Genomic DNA, 17,399 nt, shown 5'->3' with positions numbered 1-17,399 from the left:
ACATCCAAGCTCTTTTAACCTCCTGTCGCCTTCAGCTCAAAAATATCTCCAGAATCCGTCCTTTCCTCAACCTTCAATCTACTAAAATGCTTGTGCATGCCCTCATCATTTCCTGCCTCGACTACTGCAACATCCTTTTCTGTGGCCTCCCTGCTAATGAGTCACTCGCCAGGGCCGTGGGGTACTCAGTACCGGGTCTGGTCGACTCAAAGGGGGATGTCATGGTGGCGGCAACCTGGTCCGTGGCCCTGGGTGCCCATGTTAAAGGGATGGTCTTTAAAGGGGGTTAGAATAAAGTTTGTGTTCGTGACGCCACCTGTGGTATTTGGTCAGTAGGGACCAACGCTGCTTAAAGGGGTCCTCTGGGGAAAGAACGAGGACACAGGTTTGCAGTCTCTTTACCTGGTTTACTGTAGCTTCAGGCAACCACAGTCCAGGGCACCAGATCACAGGTACAGTCAGGGTCCAGCCGGCATTGAAGCGAATCCAGAGTCCCCTTTACCAGGTGGAGATAAAAGTCTTCTTCAAAACGTGGTGGTGTTGTAGTCCCTTACTGCTTATGGCTTCTAATAAGGTCCTCACAGTTTTCCTCTGTCCCCCATATAGGTTAGGACACAACCCGTATGACAGGAGACTCGAGCCTTTTTATAGGGTCTCTATCACGACCCGGGCTCTATGTGCCACTGTGCCTCCTGGGTATTAAGGCGAACAGGTGATTTATAATCTAGCTGTCCTGCCAGTTTCTGCTGTGCCTCCTAGAGTCCGACACAACCTCGGTCTTCCGGCTATCAGTATCTGCGCTCTCCAGGAAGGTAGCCCAGTCGCAGCTCTCCTCCCCTGGTGTCTCACTCCTGTGTTTTTCTCTCCGGCACACTTTCTACAAACTGTCCTTTTCTTCATAGTTCTCTTTGTCCAGGAGCTGCAGCAGCTCTGGCTACATGGCCTCTTCAGTCTTTCTGACACTCAAGGTCTGACTGCTCTCTTCTCTGTCCTCTGACAGACTGACTCAATTCCTTTCCCTCCAGACCAGAATATAGGGAAGTTCCCCTTAATCCGGGTTCAGAGCTCCCCCTTTTGGCCTGGAGTATGAACATGTTGTGTGTATGTGATTACTTAATGAAAGAGATCTTTCATCGCTTCCAAGCATGACATCATTCTCCCCGTGAGGAAAGCAATGTTACTGTGACAACCAGGACCCTGGGGCGTCACACGAACACCCTTGCACCTCTCCAGTCCATCCTCAACTATGCCAGCTGACTAATTCATCTCTCTCCTCGCTACTCCTCTGCTTCCACCTCTGCAAATCTCTTCACTGGCTCCCATTCCCTCAACGTATCCAGTTCAAATTACTAATACTAACCTACAAAGCCATCCGTAACCTGTCTCCTCCGCATATCTCTGAACTAATCTCCCGATATCTTCCCTCACGTAATCTCTGGTCCTCCTAAGACCTCCTTCTCTCCTCTACACTAATTCATTCCTAACACACCACCATCTGCTGTCTGCTTGTCACAATCCCTCTAGCATAAATCTGCAGACACTGATACACTGACAGCGAGCGACTGTGGCAGAGATGAAAGAGTCCTGTGCTGGCTACTACAGTAATACTGTCACTTTCCGGCAGCGTTCACTCTGGCTAAGTGTTAAGGTCAGACAGAAGAAAAGATATGCATATCAATGGGATCAACCATCAAAAAATAATAACTTTATTGATACGAACAGTAGGGTAAGACAAACATTTAAAAACATTTAAAAACCAAAAGGCAGACACATAGCTGATAAGCTACGTGTACCCCCCAGAAAAATGGAAACAAATACCGTATTTTGCGGACTACAAGACGCACTTTTTCCCCCACAAAAAAGGGGGGAAAATGGGGGGTGCGTCTAATAGTCGCAATGCAGGCTTACCGTGGTGGCAGAGGTGCGGTGGCAGAGGTGAGGCGGCAGAGGTGTGGCAGCAGAGGTGCGGAGATAAGGAGGCGCAGTGAGCGGGGTCCCTTTTCCCGGTGAGGTGATGCAGCAGCCCGGTAAGGCAGCAGAGCCGGGTGAATCCTGTTGTTATCGGTGGGCGCGGCCATCTTCCTGAGGCCGCGCGTGTGCAGATAGAGCGCTCTGCTGCCCGGGGCTTCAGGAAAATGGCCGCGGGATGCCGCGCGTGCGCAGATGGGGATCGCGGCGGCCATTTTCCTGAAGCCGAGATGCGAACTCCGCCTCCAGCAGGGCTTGCAGCAGTACAGAGGCGCTTTTCCTGCAGTGTCCGGTCATGGCGGCTGTGTCTCGGTAGCGGAGCTCCTCACTTATTATCGGCTTCTGAAATAATTATTGCGCTGAGGAGCGCCGGGAAGCGGCAAGGACTCAGACATCTGAGCTCCTGTGGAATACTCGCTTCACAATGTACACCACTACCTCCATCATCTCCAGTCCATGTGCCCACGAGATCCTTCCATCACCTCACCGGGGAAAGGGACCCCTCTCACGCCATACCTCTCACTGTGCCTCCTCATCCCAGCACCTCTGTCGGTAACCACTGCTGCCACCCTCCCATGGACACCAGGCCGTGGCGTCGCCCACCTAAGCAGGAAGGGACCCTACTCAGGTGCACGCCGTACCGCATCACCCCACCTCTGCTGCCACCATGCCTCCTGTGACCCTGCTCTGCCACCACCAGCCCTCAGGTAAGATACTGTAAATTCGGACAATAAGACGGACCCCCATCTTGTAAAAAATCTTTTTTTCTGCAATTTTCACCCCAAATTTGGGGTGCGCCTTATGGTCCGGTGCATCTTATAGTCCGAAAAATACGGTACCCTCAAGCACCTGACAATTTATAGTGTGCCAAACATAGAAAATACACATGTGCAAATAAAGCAATACATATTCATCTGCTACCAGCTATACTAAACATGTAAAGTAAGCTGCGGAGACACCATCACGTGTTTCTCAACGCAAGCAATGAATAGCCAGGCCTTTCTCCGGGAAGGAACAACCACGGGAAGGGCAGCATCCAATAAAGGAGAATATCCAATAAAGGAAGACCACCTATGCCAAGCATGGTATCCATCCACAAACAGCTGTTTCGGGGTTTTTGCCCCTCATCAGTGTGGAGTAGGAAACTGGCTATTAGGAGCAGTGCCTGGTGAAAGGCTATGAAGGAACAGATGAATGACCTCGGGGAGACCAAAACATCCAACACTGCGGAGACACCATCACGTGTTTCTCAACGCAGTGATCCTGGATCACTGCGTTGAGAAACACGTGATGGTGTCTCCGCAGTGTTGGATGTTTTGGTCTCCCCGAGGTCATTCATCTGTTCCTTCATAGCTATACTATACAGGCATCAAAAACAGATAGCCCCAAACAAATAAAGATTTGGACGCAGATGAATATGTATTGCTTTATTTGCACATGTGTATTTTCTATGTTTGGCACACTATAAATTGTCAAGTGCTTGAGGGTATTTGTTTCAATTTTTCTGGGGGGTACACATAGCTTATCAGCTATGTGTCTGCCTTTTGTTTTTTAAATGTTTTTAAATGTTTGTCTTACCCTACTGTTCGTATCAATAAAGTTATTATTTTTTTATGGTTGATCCCATTGATATGCATATCTTTTCTTCTGTCTGATCTTAATTGTTCTCTATATATGCATATGGTTGATCCCTGACTAAAATTGTCTTTGTGGTGCCCGCTATTTTTTGCATACACTCTGGCTTAGTGCTGTCAATCCACAAAGGGAGATGTGGCGGAGCATGGTAATTGAGGGGTGCACTCAGAGCTTGTGGTCACACCAAGGGTGCACTGAGAACCCTCGTTAATATATCCGATGTTCTGCTTTTATTCGCATTAAAGGCAATGTTTCATAAACCAGAGGTGTGATTTTTATAGGGGCTAAGAAGTTCATTTAAATAATATTTTTGAGGTGACAGCATTCATTTCATTTTTTCATTAATAGGAAAAGTATAATAGTCACCACTTATTAATTTTTCACCAACTCCTGGTTTTGGCTTACAAAAACTGATGTAAAATACTGACCAAATACTGAGAGTGTGAACATGGCCTTAGGCAGGGGCTACACAGCAGCGTGTCATGTGGTGGCAATTCTCAGAGAAGATATGCAGCCAAAAAACATATCTCCAAATTGTCTACAACTTGCTCTCACGCAACTAATTTAGAGCTGTGAAAAAAAGGACAAATCGCAGACAAGTCAAATGCACGTCGAAGTTGCATGCAACTTACATTGAAGTCTATGGCAAGTAAGTCGCCTCTAAACAGAAATTCCAACATATTTGGAAACATACAGAACTCAGTGTCACAGCCACTGTAGGTGGCAATGCTAAACCATAAAAAAATTAGATGAGATGTCGCATTGCGATGTTAATGTCGCGTGACACATGTCGCCATTTAACCTTATACTGGTAGACAGTCTATTAGCCCTGACATCTTGTCTCTGCATTGTAATTTATATGTAAAAGAAGAAGTGCAAAAATACTGTAAATCTTTTTGAATCTATCCTATTAAAACTTTTAATACCAATGTAGAGTAACATTCCTTTAACCATCAATCCAAGAGTCCAAAAATTCTGCTAGGTCACAAAGATAACCAAATATGAGACTTCTTTGACACTAAAGGGGTTGGCCAGAGAAAACAAGTTATCACCTACCCAAAAGGATAGGTGATAACTATGGATGAACGAACGTGCTCGAATAAGGTGTTATCCGCCATGCTCGAGTGCTAACCGAGTGTCTTCAGCGTGCTTGAAAAATAGGTTTGAGTCCCCACGGCTGCATGTCTCACAGCTGTTCAACTGCCGCAACACATGCGGGGATTGTCTTAGAAACAGGAAATCCCTGCATGTGTTGAGTCTGTCTAACAGCCGCGAGACATGCAGCCGCGGGGACTCAAACCTATTTTTCGAGCACGCCAAAGACACTCGAGCACACGAGCATGCTCAGATAACATCTTATCTGAGCACATTCGCTCATCACTAGTGATAACTTGCTGATCAGTAGGGGTCCGACCCTTGAGACCAGCACCTTTTTGGCAGAATGTGACACTTTTATCCCTGTAAGAATGGAGCAGCAGTGAGCAGATGCAACGTGTGCTCCATTCACTCTCTATGGGGCTATCGAGCGCTGAGCTTGGCTTTTTCGATCAGCCCCACAGAGAACGAAAGGAGCAGTGGTCGGGCATCTCCGTTCTAATGCCCCATCCAGAATAATAATTCCCTGTTCTGCTAATCGGTGCCGGTGCCTGCAGTCGGACCTCCACAGTCACCTATTATGTGGATAGGTGATAACTTGTTTTAACCAGCAACCCCTTTAATAAAACAAAATTAAAAAAATATACAAAAAAAAACATAAAATAAGAGCAGATTTTACATCATGATTTTATTTTGGGCTTGGAGGAAGAATTATAGACTTTTCAATAACTGTCAGTTAATCCAGAACATTTATTAATCCAGCACCCTTGATGCCAGATTTTTGAAGTTCCCTTTAATTTTGGCAAATAAGCATTGGTGTAAAATTCCAATATGCGATATTGCTCTATTTTATACTAAAGGGAAAAGTGATTTGAATTAATGTCCTCATTTTAGCAGGACCCCCGATTGACAACCTAACAAACAAAGGAAGCAGACACGGGGACTCTGCACACAGATTCCTGACCGTGGCGGCTCTCCGGAGACCGACGGAATCAATGAGCTCATATTGTAAATAAACAGCTTTATAAACCCCTCTCTCTGTGTCTCCGCAGCGTTGCGTCATATTAAAAAGCATCAGGAGAAGCCATAATTGTAGAGCTGCAGCTGCCGAAAAATATCATAAAGCCCCAAATCTGTACATTATTTATCCGTCATGCTGCGCTGTACTTTATTTTCTAATCTCTTTATTACCCGACAAAAACTGCCAACGATAAAAATATACAAAATGGCCGCCACACCGAACCAAACGAGACAAGGACCGGTGATATAGATTATAGTCCCCACATGATATAAATATGGGGATAGATAGCAAATATATAAATATAATAATCATACATGTCCGAGCGTATATGTAAATGTACACCTAAACTGTGATGTGTACGTAGCTTAAGACTATGGATACGGGGAAGATTTATCAAAGCAGAAAAATGAAGCAGTTGTCCCTAGCAACCAATCAGAGACCTGCTTACATTTTACAGTGGCCCTTTGAAAAATGAAAGCCAGGATCTGATTGGTTGCTAGGCAACTTAGAAATCTATCTCCATTATTTTTTCACAAATTGGACCTCAGAAAATATTACAATTGTTTTAGAACAAGCTGTCCTTGGAAATAGCGCTCTCTTTCCCCTTTGTGCTGTGGTAAAACATATGCGTAGTGTTTAAGAATTGCTATTCAAGCAACTATCTAGTAATAAAGGCCAAATCCAGAAATCCATGTACCATAGTCCGAGTACGGACCGAAATGCGTGGACTGGCCATGGGTCTCCTGACCTAAGCTTGACGGCCTCAGAGGCCATGGTGGCCTCATAGGTACATGTGGCCGGTATGTGAACGCACTCGGGACGGAGAGACATGGACCTCTGAGTTTGACCTAAGTCAAATTCTGGTTATTGCCAAAATATATACATAGCAGTGTAACAAAAGGTGATACAAAGACTAAGGCCTCATGCACATTGCTGCGTTACTTATCTGTGCTGTACATAGATGTAAAATGGCGCCTACACATCTATATTGTGAATAGGGCATTATGGCGACATGTGCCTCTGATTTTATACACATTTATACTGGATATATGAGGATATGACACTATGCCATACTTGAGGCATGTTTTATTATTGTGATTAATTCACCAAGAATCTTCCTGGTGGAGAAAATGGTGCCTCACTGAGGCAACATACTATAGCAATGGTGCGCCAAGGCCCGGGTACAGATCTTTGCCTGGTCTTTATAAGCTATTAACCTCTTACCGTTGAAGTGACCTTTTTTGGGGCATTTTTTATCTTTTCCATCTCTTATTCAAAGGGTTGTTACTTTTTTTTCCTGTTGTCATAGCCCTATGTAGTTTTCAATGACACCAATTGTTTTGTATACATATAATGTAGTAAGAAAAAACAGGGAAAAAATTACATGGACATTGAAATGGTGACAAACCAAAGTCTGTTTTTTTTTTTTTTTATATTTTCATGGTTAAAAAAAAACTTTGCAAAATAGAAAAATGGTGTGTGTTGCTGTTTTCTGAACTTTTTCTTATTTTTCCATTGACGGAGCCTTGTGAGAACATGTGCGGTGAGCTGTAGTTTTTATAGGTATGATTTAGGGCTATATATGATGTTTTGACTGCTTTTACAGCATGTTTTAGGCGGTGTGGCATCAGAAAAATGTCAAGTCTAGCTTTAAGATTTTTTTTTCTTTATGGCATTTACTATATGGGTTGAGTAATTTTATATTTTGCTAGATTATACATTGATACAGTGATACCAATAGCATAAATATATATATATGCACAGCACATTTATAGATATATTATATAATAATATAATATTTTTGTACTGTAAGAAGGAAGTTATTTAAACTTTGTTTTTGTTTGTTTAAAAAATTCTCTTTTTAGTTTTTTGGAGTACAAAGATGGCGGCCATAAGTAAACAACTTGACACTGGTGTGTCACCAGGATTAATACCACTTACATGCCTCATATCAGAGACTGACAGTGGCATCTAAGTGGTTAAATGGCAGTACTCAGAGCTAGCTCCAGTCGCTGCTATCAAAGGCAGGAACTGGATTTGTAACAGAGCCAACAGCAACTATTTACGAAGCGGTCTCAGCTCCTGAGCCACCAGCTTTATGCACCCAATTCCGATTTGCACTGTATATGTATGGCGGATGTCAGGAAGGGGTTAAAAGGCATTACCTTATAAAGTGGAAAATATTCTTACATAGAATGCTGTAGATTGAGCAAATTTAGAGGAAACTGGGACCCTGGCCATTATAGGTCATGGACACTTACCAACCACTTTAGCCCACGATACACTTCATTTAGACAAATTAAATGCATTTGAGAAGCACTTACTTATTTTTTTCAGGGACATAAATTTTAAGGAACCCAAGGCGCAGGGGTTTATTTTAGCCATGGACTCTGAGGTACTGCAGGGCTTGTAACATCACAAATAAGTACTCATTAAAAAGTCAGTTTTTCTCGAGTGAGTGCTATTCGTGTTTTTCAAGCCTATGATAGTCTATGGCGGCTGTTCATATCCGTGATTTTTTGTGAACCAATTAGTCTATGCAAAATGAGGGTGGGATCTAAATTGGCAATGCAAGTCTGTGAAAAAAAATCGGACTGCGCTATTTTATTTTGCCGACAGTTTCATCTTAAAAAATGATTCAAATTCAACACACTTTCATCAATTTCACAAAATGTCCCAAATACATCTGCAAATCAGACGCGAGCTGAATCTAGCCAAAATACTGCATTATTCAGACGTCCCAGAGTTTTCACGCATGCAGAAAACTAAGTTTTATCATGTTTTAGTTATTACCATCAGAGATATTGACGCATTAAAAAAGAAATAAACTGCAAAGTTTCTCTTAAACCTTACAATGTAAATCACGGATGTGACGCCATCTGTGATTTTCCCAGACCTATAGCCCTGTATGTATAATTCTGATCTGTGACTCCAATCAAAAACAGACACGTGCCTATGATTTTTATTTTTGCAAACACAGGGTCTACAAAAAAGACACGGATGCGTGTATAGTAGCATAGACTTTGATGCGTACGTGTTCTTTCTGCAAAAAACAAACAAACATGTACGTGATTCCCAGATGTCTGAACGAGGCTTTAGTATGTGGCTAATGTTTTTTTTTTTCATTTTTTTTCTATATTTTCTTTTTATGTTGCACATACTGTATTAATCTTATGAGCAAATACACATTAATCTAAAAGACGCCAAAAAAAGTTACAGCATCTGGACTTGAGAAGAAAATGTTTATTCACCTCTTGTACGTGATGTTTTAGATTTACAATCCATGTTCTGTGTTTTTTTTAGGTTTGCATTTTTTTGCTGCTTTTTTTTTACATTTTTATTTCATACATAACTCACTATTCTAAATCAGTGAGTTATCTCAATGTACACATGAAACAGATTACCAACAAATTCAGCACGGCCACATCTGTATATATACACTACATCTGAGTGATGGTTTCCATTAGCATTTCAGCACTGATACATCTTTATATTTCCTAGAGCTGAATTGTGGTTGCCATTTGACATAACCCATCATGACATTACACAACTGTTATCTCCTGTTTTGCATGGGACTGCAGGGAAACTGACTGCAACTTGAAACAAACAATATATCTGCGCAAATGCAATTCGAGGAGAATCCCACTGGTTCCGACTTACCCTTCATGCTACTGTAGTGATGCAGCGCAGTAGTGTTACTGGTCCTGTGATAATATGATCCTCACCCTAATAGCAGGAAACTTCCATGTCTTGTGAGAGAACCCTCCTTTACCAGGTTCGAATGCACAGCACATACGCAGAAAGAAGGGTCTGCAGATGGTGGGAGTAGGGACTGAAGGAGGACCCCTTTCATCATCAGCAGAATTATGCACACACCCCTCCATCCATAGCCCACACCCAATAATGAGAGACACTGGACCCCATTATTATACTGAAGGAGGTTTCTCCAACTGCTGCTAAATGTACAGAATATAGTCTTCCATGTAAACTTTGAATCCAAAAAATCAGGGACTTGGTTGGTAGTATATGTCGTAGGAGTGCCAACAAGCTATTCCAGGTAATTAGACCCTAGGCTAAGAGTTCAGTGACATTTTGTATTCCTCCAATGGAAATCTAAATAAAAGAATTAAGCAAATATCTTATTATAGCTGCTAACAGGCCTTTGCGTCTCCATGGTAACAGACTACAAACAAATCCCGTGTAGTCAGATCCTGTAGTCACACGCCTTTTTTTATCTGTCCAATATTTCTTGCTCACCTACAAATGGTACATAGATGCGGCAGTAGGGTACCATTCACACTACAGTACCTGAGATCTCATCAATATGTCTGTTAGTCAATGATCACACTGTCTTTATGTTATTTAGATTCATTGATTTGATAGAAAAAACAGCAGCACTGAATTCTACAGGAATTTTTTTTTAGATGTCTGCTTTGGAATAGTGGAGACAGTTACCCTGTAAAGCAAAAATGGACCTGACTTTTTTTTAATTTTACCATAGAAGTGAATGGGGCACTGGATTCAAATAGAGAGCACTGAAGTGCATTTGGACTTGCTATACTTTCCACAAGATGGCTACTCGATAGTAATGTAGAGAAAACAGAATAAAATATATAATTTGAAATCACTTTTTTTTTTTTTAAATGGATTGTTTTAGATTTTTTTCCCATATCACAATTTGTATTAAAAATAAAAATTGAAATCTTGCCATTTTCACGCCGGCCACAGAGGTCTTTTAGACTCCAACTTTATGTTTTGTTTTTTTTCAGGAAATTCACATGCAGATTAGCAGCAATGAATATTTTGCATTGAAATGTCTAATGAAGAGATCATTGGGGAAGGAGGGATAACAGGGGCAGCTGTGACATGGCCTATTATAATCAGTGGGTACTGAATTATCAGCTGTATATAGAGGTGTTACCTGTTATTGTATTCCTGGCTCTGATGATAAGGAACCTGCTGAAAAACTCTTATTGGAAGGACAGGAGGTAAAATTCTGAAATAGCCCAAGTCAGCAGTGTGACAATTGCAAGGTTACTAATTTAGCTATTTAATAAAGATGGGGTGATGGTGGGATGACAATAACAGCAATATCAGGCACTATGTCTGCCTCCAGGAAAATATTTAGCCTCAATTCACCCACTGGAGGGATACTTACAAGTGATGAGTGAGCATGCTCGAGTGCTAACCGAGTGACTTTGGTGTGCTTGAAAAATATGCTCGAGTCCCCGCGGCTGTTTGACAGCCGCAACACACGCAGGGATTGTCTGCTTGTTAGGAAATCCGATGCACGTGCAGGGACTCAAACATATTTTTCGAGCACACCGAAGACACTCAGCACCAGAGCATGCTCAGATAACACCTTATCTGAGCACATTCGCCCATCACTAGTGAATATACTCGTTGCTCGGGTTTTCCCACACAAACTTGGGTGGTCGCCGAGTATTTGTTAGTGTTCGGAGATTTAATTTTCATCGCCTCAACTCAGTGATTTGCAGCTATTAGCCAGCCTGAGTACATGTGGGGGTTGCCTGGGAATCCCCACATGTAATCAAGCTGGCTAGTAGCTGTAAATCATTCAGCTGCCGCGATGAAAACTAAATCTCCGAACACTAACAAATACTTGGCGACCACCTGAGCGTGCTCGAGAAAACCCGAGCAACGAGTATATTCGCTCATCACTACTCATCACTAATGAAGACCATAAAAGCCCCTATAAAATAGTTAGAAGTCTTTCTACACAAGTCACATTTCTCATTTCAAGATGTCAATTGTGTTAGCCTTGAAATTACAGGTGCTTCTCACTAAATTAGATAATTAAAAAGTTAATTTATTTCAGTTCTTCAATACAAAAAGTGAAACTCATATATTATAGAGTCATTACAGAGTGATCTATTTCACGTGTTTATTTCTGTTAATGTTGATGATTATGGCTTACAGCCAATGAAAACCCAAAAGTCATTGTTTCAGTAAATTAGAATACTTTATAACACCAGCTTGAAAAATGATTTTAAAATCCGAAATGTTGGCCTACTGAAATGTATGATCGGTAAATGCACTCAATACTTGGTCTTGGCTCCTTTGGCATCAATTACTACATCAATGCGGTGTGGCATGAAGGCGATCAGGCTATGGCACTGCTGAGGTGTTATGGAAGCCCAGGTTTCTTTGACAGCAGCCTTCAGCTCGTCTGCATAGTTGGATCTGGTGTCTCATCTTCCTCTTGACAATACCCGGTTAAGGTCAGGCGAGTTTGCTGCCAGTCAAGCTCAGTGATACTGTTGTTTGTATTGGCCCATTTGGCAGTGTGGACAGGTGCCAAGTCCTGCTAGAGAATGACATTTCCATCTCCAAAAAGCTTGTCAGCAGAGGGAAGCATGAAGTGCTCTAAAATTTCCTAGTAGACGGCTGCACTGATTTTGGTCTTGATAAAACACAGTGGACCTACACCAGCAGATGACATGGCTCCCCAAACCATCACTGATTGTGGAAACTTCACACTAGACCTCCAGCAGCTTGGATTGTGGCCTCTCCACTCTTCCTCCAGACTCTGGGACCTTGATTTCCAAATGAAATGCAAAATTTACTTTCATATGAAAACAACACCTTGGACCACTGACAACAGTCCGGTTCTTTTCCTCCTTGGCCCAGGTAAGACGCTTCTGGCGTTGTCTATTGGTCATGAGTGGCTTGACACAAGGAATGTGACACTTGTAGCCCATGTCCTGGATACGTCTGCGTGTGGCGGCTGTTGAAGCAATGACTCCAGCAGCAGTCCACTCCTTGTGAATCTCCCCCACATTTTTGAATGGCCTTTTCTTAACAATGCTTTCAAGGTTGCGGTTATCCCGGTTGCTTGTGCACCTTTTTCTACCACACTTTTTCCTTGCACTCAACTTTCCATTAATATGCTTGGATACAGCACTCTGTGAACAGCCGGCTTCTTTAGCAATGACCTTTTGTGGCTTCCCCTCCTTGTGGAGTGTGTCAATGACTGCCTTCTGGACATCTGTCACGTCAGCAATCTTCCCCATGATTGTGGAGCTACTGAAACAGACTAAGGCTGGGGTCACACTTGGCGTAAGACAATACGCCACGTATTATACGTCCGTACTACGGCCGTAATACGGAGAAATGTTCCCAAAATATTGATCCGTAGTCAGGGTGTGTCAGCGTATTTTGCGCATGGCATCCTCCGTATGTAATCCGTATGGCATCCGTACTGCGAGATTTTTGCGCAGGCTTGCAAAACCGACATCTAATGGATTTATGTGCTCAAATGTTCATTAAAACATATATACAGTATATATATATATATATATATATATATATATATATATATATATATATGTCATTGAGACACATATATATATATTCTGTATTTAGATTTCATTCAGCGCGATATCTGTGAAAAGTCGGTAATTCAATTGCCGGCTTTTCATTTCTCCTTCCCATACCCGACATGATATGAGACATGGTTTACATACAGTAAACCATCTCATATCCCCATTTTTTTTGCATATTCCACACTACTAATGTTAGTAGTGTGTATGTGCAAAATTTCAGCGCTGTAGCTGCTAAAATAAAGGGTTAAATGGCAGAAAAAATTGGCGTGGGCTCCCGCGCAATTTTCTCCGCCAGAGTGGTAAAGCCAGTGACTGAGGGCAGATATTAATAGCCAGGAGAGGGTCCATGGTTATTGGCCCCCCCGTGGCTAAAAACATCTGCCCCCAGCCACCCCAGAAAAGGCACATCTGGAAGATGCGCCTATTCTGGCACTTGGCCACTCTCTTCCCACTCCCTGTAGCGGTGGGATATGGGGTAATGAAGGGTTAATGCCACCTTGCTATTGTAAGGTGACATTAAGCCAGATTAATAATGGAGAGGCGTCAATTATGACACCTATCCATTATTAATCCAATTGTATGAAAGGGTTAAAAAACACACACACACATGATTTAAAAGTATTTTAATGAAATAAACACAGCGGTTGTTTTAATAATTTATTGCTCTCTCAATCCATCAGCAACACCCTCGCTTGGCAAAATAATAAACGCACAAGATACATACCCTCAGCTGAACCGTCACGTCCCACGAGGTAATCCATGATCTGAAGGGGTTAAAATATTTTACAAGCAGGAGCCCTGCTAATGCAGCTGTGCTCCGTGCCTGTAATCCCCGGCGAATGAATGAAATGTAGGTCATTGACCTACATTTCCTACAGTCGCGGTGATGCGCCCCCTGGTGGATGTCCTCATATGACCTGGAGCGTGGGAAAAAGTTCCCAGGCTGCAGTTCATGAGAACATCCAGCAGGGGCGCATCACCGCGACTCAATGTAAGTACAGATCTAGCTTTCCTTTCAGCACCCGGGGATTACAGGCACGAGCGAGTGGTTTATCGCAGCTCGTGCCTGTAATATTAGTTAACCCCTTCAGATGGATTACCTCGTTGGACGTGATAGGACATCAGAAGGTATGTATCTTGTGCGTTTATTATTTTGCCAAGCGAGGGTGTTCCGGATGGATTGAGAGAGCAATAAATTATTAAAGCAACCGCTGTGTTTATTTCATTAAAATACTTTTTAATCGTGTGTGTGTGTGTGTGTGTGTGTTTTTTAACCCTTTCATACAATTGGATTAATAATGGATAGGTGACATAATTGACGCCTCTCCATTATTAATCTGGCTTAATGTCACCTTACAATAGCAAGGTGGCATTAACCCTTCATTACCCCACATCCCACCGCTACAGGGAGTGGGAAGAGAGTGGCCAAGTGCCAGAATAGGCGCATCTTCCAGATGTGCCTTTTCTGGGGTGGCTGGGGGCAGATGTTTGTAGCCACGGGGGGGCCAATAACCATGGACCCTCTCCTGGCTATTAATATCTGCCCTCAGTCACTGGCTTTACCATTCTGGCGGAGAAAATTGCGCGGGAGCCCACGCCAATTTTTTCTGCCATTTAACCCTTTATTTTAGCAGCTACAGCGCTGAAATTTTGCACATACACACTACTAACATTAGTAGCGTGGAATATGCAAAAAAAATCGGGATATGAGATGGTTTACTGTATGTAATCATGTCTCATATCCTGTCGGGTTTGTGCAGGAGAAATGAAAAGCCGGCAATTGAATTACCGACTTTTCACTAACACCGCTGCGTATTTCTCGCAAGTCACACTGCTGGTCCGTGTGGAATCCGTATTTTTCTCGCCCCCATAGACTTTCATTGGCGTATTATTTGCGCAATACGCTGACAAACGCAGCATGCTGCGATTTTGTACGGCCGTAGAAAGCCGTATATTACGGATCCGTAATATACGGCTGATAGGAGCAGCCCCATTGAGAATAATTGTGCCGTATGTAATGCGAGTTTTACGGACGTAGTTTCTGCGCTCTTACGTCCGTAAAACACGCATGTGTGACCCCGGCCTAAGGGACATTTTTAAATGCTTAGGAAGTCTTTGCAGGTGTTTTTTGTTAATTATTCTCATTTACTGACATAATGACTTTTAGGTTTTCATTGTCTGTAACCCATAATCATCAACATTAACAGAAATAAACACTTGAAATAGATCAGTCTGTTTGTAATGACTCTATGAGTTTCACTTTTTATATTGAGGAACTGAAATAAATTAACTTTTTGATGATATTCTAATTTCGTGAGTAGCACCTGTAGTCATGGCTGTGGTATGACATGGACAGTCTTTGCAACATTCCCATTGAGTTCTGGAGTGCAATTATTTTATATCACCGCACAAAAGTTACACCAATGACATTTATTATAGATGTGTTATATGAAAAGTAGAGTTTGTGACTTTATATGTACTTTTTATACAAATGTGACATTATACTGCCCCGTACGTCTCTACAGGACTGTGTGAGAGTAGGATACATGGCAAAACTGTGCCGTTAGAATTGCTGCCGTGCTGTGTATTTTCAGATACAGCTTACATAATGTAGTATTAGTTCAGTTCTGATCCCTGTGCAGGGTTTAATCCCATAGTCTCACGATAAATTAAAACAATACATAAAATCCTACCTTTGCTGTATAAAAGGCAGTTTGTTCCCGGCTTTTCACTAATGGATCATCCTCCTTCCTTCTCTACATCTTTCCTACTTATACATTCCCCTCTGTGTGCCCTGTATTTACAAAAACCGTAAGAGTGCTCATACGATTTTTTTTTAGAAGAATACCTGCGCCCCCTAGTACACATTATGCAGTACTGCAAGACAACTACTCAGTTTGTGGTTTGCATGAGTTTGTGATGTTACAGATTTTCTGCACCCATTAAGTAAAATGGTCTATTTGCATTTTTTCCACAAAATTCACAGCATAATAAAACCTCACCAAAATCTCAACATAAGAACGTAGCCTTAGTTTTCACGGCATTTTAAAGTTTAGTTTTGATGCAGTTTTGTATGCTAAAGCCAAAATTGAACTTGTTCTTTGGAATCTTAGCTTCTCCTAAAAAAAGCCCCATATTAAACACTGCAATGAAAACTACAGGTATAATTCCAGGCTTAAATACCTAGTACAGTATTTTGCTAAAGATTTTACGGCCTGAAAATATGTCTTACAAGCCTGAAGCATTTTTTTTTTTTTGGTGCGTTTTTGTCTTTTACACTGTTTTTGTGCTTTGTTTTCTGCTTTCAATTCATTCAAATAGCAATTTCTTTTAAGCAGAAGTGTCTCTAGAATGGACATGCTGAAAAAAAAAGTCAATAACACAATAGCGATATGTGCACTATGGGCTTTACTGGGAATCCTATTTTAAAAAAATAAAATAAAAAAAGTGTGAACATACCCCAAAACTCAAATTTTGTATTTCAAAAACTCACATTTAAAAAAAAAAAAAAAAAAGTGCCAAATTTAGGTTAACACGGCTTTTGTTTATGGGATCTCAAAAGATTCATGTAGTTATTTTTCAAGTATGCAAAAAAAATGGTCCAGGTATCTTCAGGGTGTGGTCCCTGCAAGGCCACGTTCAGTATTTTTACATCAGTATTTGTAAGCCAAAACCAGGAGTGGAACAATCAGAGGAAAAGAATAAGGCCGGGATCACACATACGCGAGATATTGCAGAGTCTCGCAGGTGAAAACCCAGCTATGGCGCCGGCACTCCGGAGCAGAGCGTGCAGCTCCATGTATTGCTGTGCCGCTGCACGCTCCGCTCCAGAGTGCCGGCGCCAGAGCTGGGTTTTCACCTGCGAGACTCGGCCGTATCTCGCGTATATGTGATCCCGACCTAATAGACACATATACACCACTTCTGTATTTACCACCCACTCCTGGTTTTTTGGTTGCAAATACTGGTGTAAAATACTGACCATGTGCACGTGGCCTTATAGTTTTACAATCAGTGTTTTATAAGTATTTTTCACACATGTACATATAAATTACAACGCTTATTCTATCTAATCAGGGACCGCTATCCATGAACTGTCCTTGATTTTCACGAACCTATAGACTTGAATGTAAATTTGGTCTGAGATTTCGGTCAAAAACTGAAGTCATCATAATTTTTTTGGGAACAAGCAGTCCTTAAAAACATGGACAGCTTTATAGACTATTACATTTTCTAACTATAAAAATGACTTTAAAAACATATACTTGATAAACAGACGTCTGAATGAGGCTTTGGTCATAGCGCCCCAAGGTGTGCCAATAAGACCAGCTAAT

The 17,399-nt window shown here is 42.0% G+C and overlaps 1 protein-coding gene across 2 annotated transcripts in view; it reads right to left on the bottom strand.

Moving 5' to 3' along the window:
- The window catches only part of GLIS1 (GLIS family zinc finger 1), a 130,994-nt gene extending 115,176 nt beyond the window's left edge, over positions 1-15,818 (bottom strand). The window contains exon 1 of one of the 2 annotated variants that reach the window (XM_077278653.1): positions 15,759-15,818. Coding sequence is in view for 1 of the 2 variants with exons in the window: in XM_077278651.1 (XP_077134766.1) it covers positions 9,380-9,386 (7 nt within the window). In the remaining variant the exon portion in view is untranslated. Of the gene's footprint in view, positions 1-9,379; positions 9,500-15,758 lie in introns of those variants that run through there. The other variant, XM_077278651.1, reaches the window with a different exon arrangement.
- Between the last annotated feature and the right edge of the window lie 1,581 nt (positions 15,819-17,399).

Source organism: Ranitomeya variabilis, chromosome 8, assembly GCF_051348905.1.
Source record: "Ranitomeya variabilis isolate aRanVar5 chromosome 8, aRanVar5.hap1, whole genome shotgun sequence".
Classification (NCBI taxonomy): Eukaryota; Metazoa; Chordata; class Amphibia; order Anura; family Dendrobatidae; genus Ranitomeya; species Ranitomeya variabilis.
The sequence above is the reverse complement of the archived record's forward strand: the minus strand, read 5'-3'. Positions and strand labels throughout refer to the sequence as shown.